This window comes from Triticum aestivum, chromosome 2B (assembly GCF_018294505.1).
Source record: "Triticum aestivum cultivar Chinese Spring chromosome 2B, IWGSC CS RefSeq v2.1, whole genome shotgun sequence".
NCBI classification, from domain to species: Eukaryota; Viridiplantae; Streptophyta; class Magnoliopsida; order Poales; family Poaceae; genus Triticum; species Triticum aestivum.
In genome coordinates this window covers 636,293,472-636,297,621 of record NC_057798.1, presented here as the reverse complement: position 1 = coordinate 636,297,621, position 4,150 = coordinate 636,293,472, and the positions used below count along the sequence as shown (strand labels likewise).

The 4,150-nt window shown below is 46.6% G+C and overlaps 1 protein-coding gene across 1 annotated transcript in view; it reads left to right on the top strand.

The window, feature by feature from the left end:
- The first annotated feature begins 1,607 nt into the window (after positions 1-1,607).
- The window catches only part of LOC123041841 (BTB/POZ and MATH domain-containing protein 2-like), a 3,351-nt gene continuing 808 nt past the window's right edge, over positions 1,608-4,150 (top strand). Inside the window, exon 1 of the mRNA XM_044464394.1 lies at positions 1,608-2,240. Coding sequence (XP_044320329.1) covers positions 1,636-2,240 — 605 coding nt within the window. The 5' untranslated portion in view covers positions 1,608-1,635. The remainder of the gene's footprint in view (positions 2,241-4,150) is intronic.

The following is a 4,150-nucleotide window of genomic DNA, read 5'->3' as shown; positions in this document are numbered from 1 at the left end:
TGATTTTCATTTTCTAGGAAGCACATGCGTGCTTCAGGCTTAAGCACATTTGTGCTTTTCACTTTTCGGAGAGGCACGATCGCAAGAATCATAGTTGCGATTCATCGCGGAGTGCAATTGTACATTTCACTTTCTTCACTTTAAGGAGGCATAGAGCACATGTGTACTATTTCACATGGTGCACTTCACGTGAGAAAAGCAGGCAGAAAATAAAAAAAACAAGACAAAAAATCAACAAATCTAGAAAGAAACAAACACAATCCAAAACCCAACATAAAATCCATCCTCAAACAACAACAAATGCTCCCCCGGATGCGCCCAACACGCGACACATGGCGATGGCTGGTCGCATGCCCACATGGGCTCGCTTTAGCTGGTATCCATGGACTACTCGCTATGGGCCGGCTCGTGGAATCTTCCATGCGTTTAGAGAAGATGCTACGCGGGTTTTTCCTTTTTCTTTTTTCTTTATCAGTTTTTCTTTTTTTATGTCTGTTTTTTGTTTTTTTACTTTATTTTTCATTGTTTGAGATACATGTTGAATTTTTTTATTACCCATTGGAAAAAATTATATACAGATTGAACATTTTTTAGATACACGTTGAACATTTTTAAATACATGTTGAATGTTGAACATTTGTAAAATGAAATATTTTGTTAAATGCGTGAATATTTTAAATGTCATGAATTGGTTTTAATGGTAAACATTTTTTAAAGAATTATAGATCAATTTTTTACATTTTCATAAAAAAAATTAAGTTTATCATGAACAGATTATAAAATTATAACATTTTTAAATCTCATGGATATATTTTTAAATGCTTGCACATTTTTGAAATTTTTTGCAAACAGATATTTTACAATGCATGAACACTTCCTAATGTGTGTTGAACGTCTTTGAAAATTTTATGTAAATTAAATTTTAAAATAAATATATTAGAACATTTCGAATTTTAAATAAATTTTAAATAAAAAGAAAAAAAGATTGCTTTAATGTGTCGGGTATACAAGCAGATCGGCCGATGCTTTAAATATTTAAGTTTCCCAGACAGTTAGTTTAGTGAACTAGGAGCTAACCCGCGTGTTGCCGGTTGATAGACTGAAAACATTGATAATTAGGTCGATCGTGAATAATTGTGAGAATTAATTATAATGTGATGACAAATGATTTGACAGCCATGCATGATTTGTTGATGCGAAAGAGTTGCTGAAAAAATATTTTGGGGGTGGTAGATTAATGACATGGCGGATATGTATAGTTTGTTTATGGAAGCATTGCATGCTTAGGAAAAAAAATAGTTAGTGGGTTCCTACTAAGAGATAGGAGCGTCATTGTGGGCGGGCTATGGACCAACCATAGCACTGCTGGGCTAGGCCCATTGGAGTTGGACCGGATGGATTACAGCGGCCGATGGAGAACGGACTGCGCCGAGATTGCCTATTTATTTTCTGTTGGGAATACCCCGAGTGTTCGGATCGGGGTCAAATCCAGCCAGCGCCCCCACACAGAAGTCCTCGATCGCGCCGTCTTCCCCCGAACAAACCCCAGCAACAGAAACAAAGAATCTGCTCCGATCCCTGCGACGGCACGCCATCACATCAGCAAACAGTCCGAGCAGGACAAGAGAAGCGGCCATGGGAAGCATCATATGCGCGCGTCGTGCCGCGAAGACAGTGCAGGGCTCTCATGTGTTCAAAATCTCAGGCTACAGCCTGCAACGGGAGCGCCTCGCGGTGTCCAGCAGATCGGCCGTGTTCACCGTCGGAGGCTACGACTGGCAAATTCACTTCTTTCCCGGTGGAGTCATCGATTGCTGCAAAGACTACGTGGCGGCGTACGTCTTCTTAGAGAGCAAGAACAAGGACATCAGCGTGAGGGCATCCTTCCAGCTCAGTCTGGTGGACGTCACTGGGTCTGCGCCGCCGCGTACCTTGACAACAGGGGCAACAGAGCTGAATACCACCGATAAACCATGCGCCGGCCTTCACAAGTTCATGAAAAGAAGTGAGCTAGAAGGGTCGCCTTACCTTCGCGATGATCACCTCACCATCGAGTGCGTCGCAGAGATCGCTAAGGCGCCGCCGCCTTCCGACATTGTGGAGCATCTTGGAAAGTTGTTGCGGGAGAAAGATGGCACCGACGTGGTTCTCGAGGTTGAAGGAGACGCTTTTCCTGCTCACAAGATAGTGCTTGCAATGCGGTCGCCGGTCTTCAAAGCGGAGCTGTATGGTGCGATGAGGCCAACTCCACCACGCGACCCCAAACCGACGTCCGTTTTGTTCGGATTCTGTCCGTTTGAGTAAGGCAATGAGGTCGTGTCCAGGCCTGGGATGCGGTGGCCTTGTGCCCAGCGCGCGACCGCATCCGTTTGCCCCATCCCGTCCGTCAGGGCCTAAAATGCCCATATTTTCATATGAAAACAAGTTTGCACGTCCAAATATTAATTGTTTGAAAATTAAAATAGTTTTACAACCCAATTGAAATTGTATCTAATAAAGATAGTTTTACAACCAAATCAAAATTGTCTTGAATGAACATAAAACGAACCAGTACATATATCGGTTGCCAATATGCTTCCACACGTGCTCAACCAAGTCATTTTGAAGAGCCTTATGAGTGTGCCAATCACGCAGCTCATGATGGAACTGGACAAACTGATCAAACGTGGCCGGTTCTTGGTGCAGGGGCTCAACATTGTCACCTTGAAAATAATGTTGTCCTGAACGATCATGTTGTGCATGATCACACGAGCAGTCATCACCTCCCAAAGCTTCCTTTCATCCCATGACAGTGTAGGGTATCGAATGATGCCCCATCGGGATTGAAGCACACCAAAAGCACGTAACACATCCTTTCTAGCACTCTCTTGCATTTGGGCAAATCTCTCTCTTCTCACCTTGGGGCTTCGAGATTGTCTTCACAAAAGTTGACCACTGAGGATACATACCATCAGCTAGATAGTATCCTTTGTTGTACTGGTGGTCGTTGATCTCAAAATTGACAGGTGGGAAGCGGCCTTCTGCAAGCCTCGCGAAGACTGGAGAACGTTGCAGCACGTTGATATCATTGTGAGAACCAGCCATGCCGAAGAAAGAGTGCCATATCCAAAGATCCTGCGATGCCACCGCTTATAATATGACAGTGCACTCGCTGGCATGCACCTTGTACTGGCCCTGCCAAGCAAATGGACAGTTCTTCCACTCCCAGTGCATACAATCTATACTGCCAAGCATGCCTGGAAAGCCTCTAGTTGCGTCGGTCGTCAACAATCTCTCTGTATTAGCGGCAGTTGGCTGCCTCAAGTACTCTGGACCAAACACCTCGATCACAGCCTGACAGAACTTGTACATTGACATCAGACATGTTGTCTCGCTCATACGCACGTACTCATCCATCAGATCGCCTGGAATTCCATACGCAAGCATGCGGACGGCCACGGTGCATTTCTGGTAAGAGGAGACCCAAGCATGCCAAGGGCATCCGTCTTGCACTTGAAGTATGTGTCATGAGCAACCACTCCCTCTCGGATACGATTGAACACATGCCTTACCATTCGAAAACGGCGACGGAATTTATCCGGCTTGAAGAGTGGTTTGTTGGAAAAGTAATCGGCATAGAGCAGGGTGTGGCCTCTCTCCCTGTTGCGGTTCAGGTTGAGAGCACAGCCAGGGACTGACCCCCTGTACCGAGGAAGCTGCCGTTGAATGTGGTCGTGAACGACCAATGCAGCCACCACAAGATCTTCATCATCCGACGACGAATCGTTCGATGAACAAAGAAAGTGGTGGAAGAAAAACTCGTCTCCATTGTCCATACCTTTGTGGGCAAAATGTCAAACACCTTGCGGTCGTGGTGGCGAAGAGGCCGCGATGATCACCTAGACGCAGCAGGGGTGGTTGCCGGCCGGCTACTGGCCGCTCTGCAGCCATCGGAAGCTGCCGCGGCCATCGTGGTACGTCACTGGCGGTCGTGTCTCCTCTGCCATCGGCAAAGACGGCGACGGCCAAACCTCCTCCGATCGACGGCCAAAACTACGGCGAAAGCGCGGGCGTGGTGGCGGCCATGTCTACACATGGTATGCTATGGACGGCCAGGGGCTGCGCGGTGAAGAGGCGGCCCGAGAATAGCGGCGGCGCCGGCGGCGGGGCG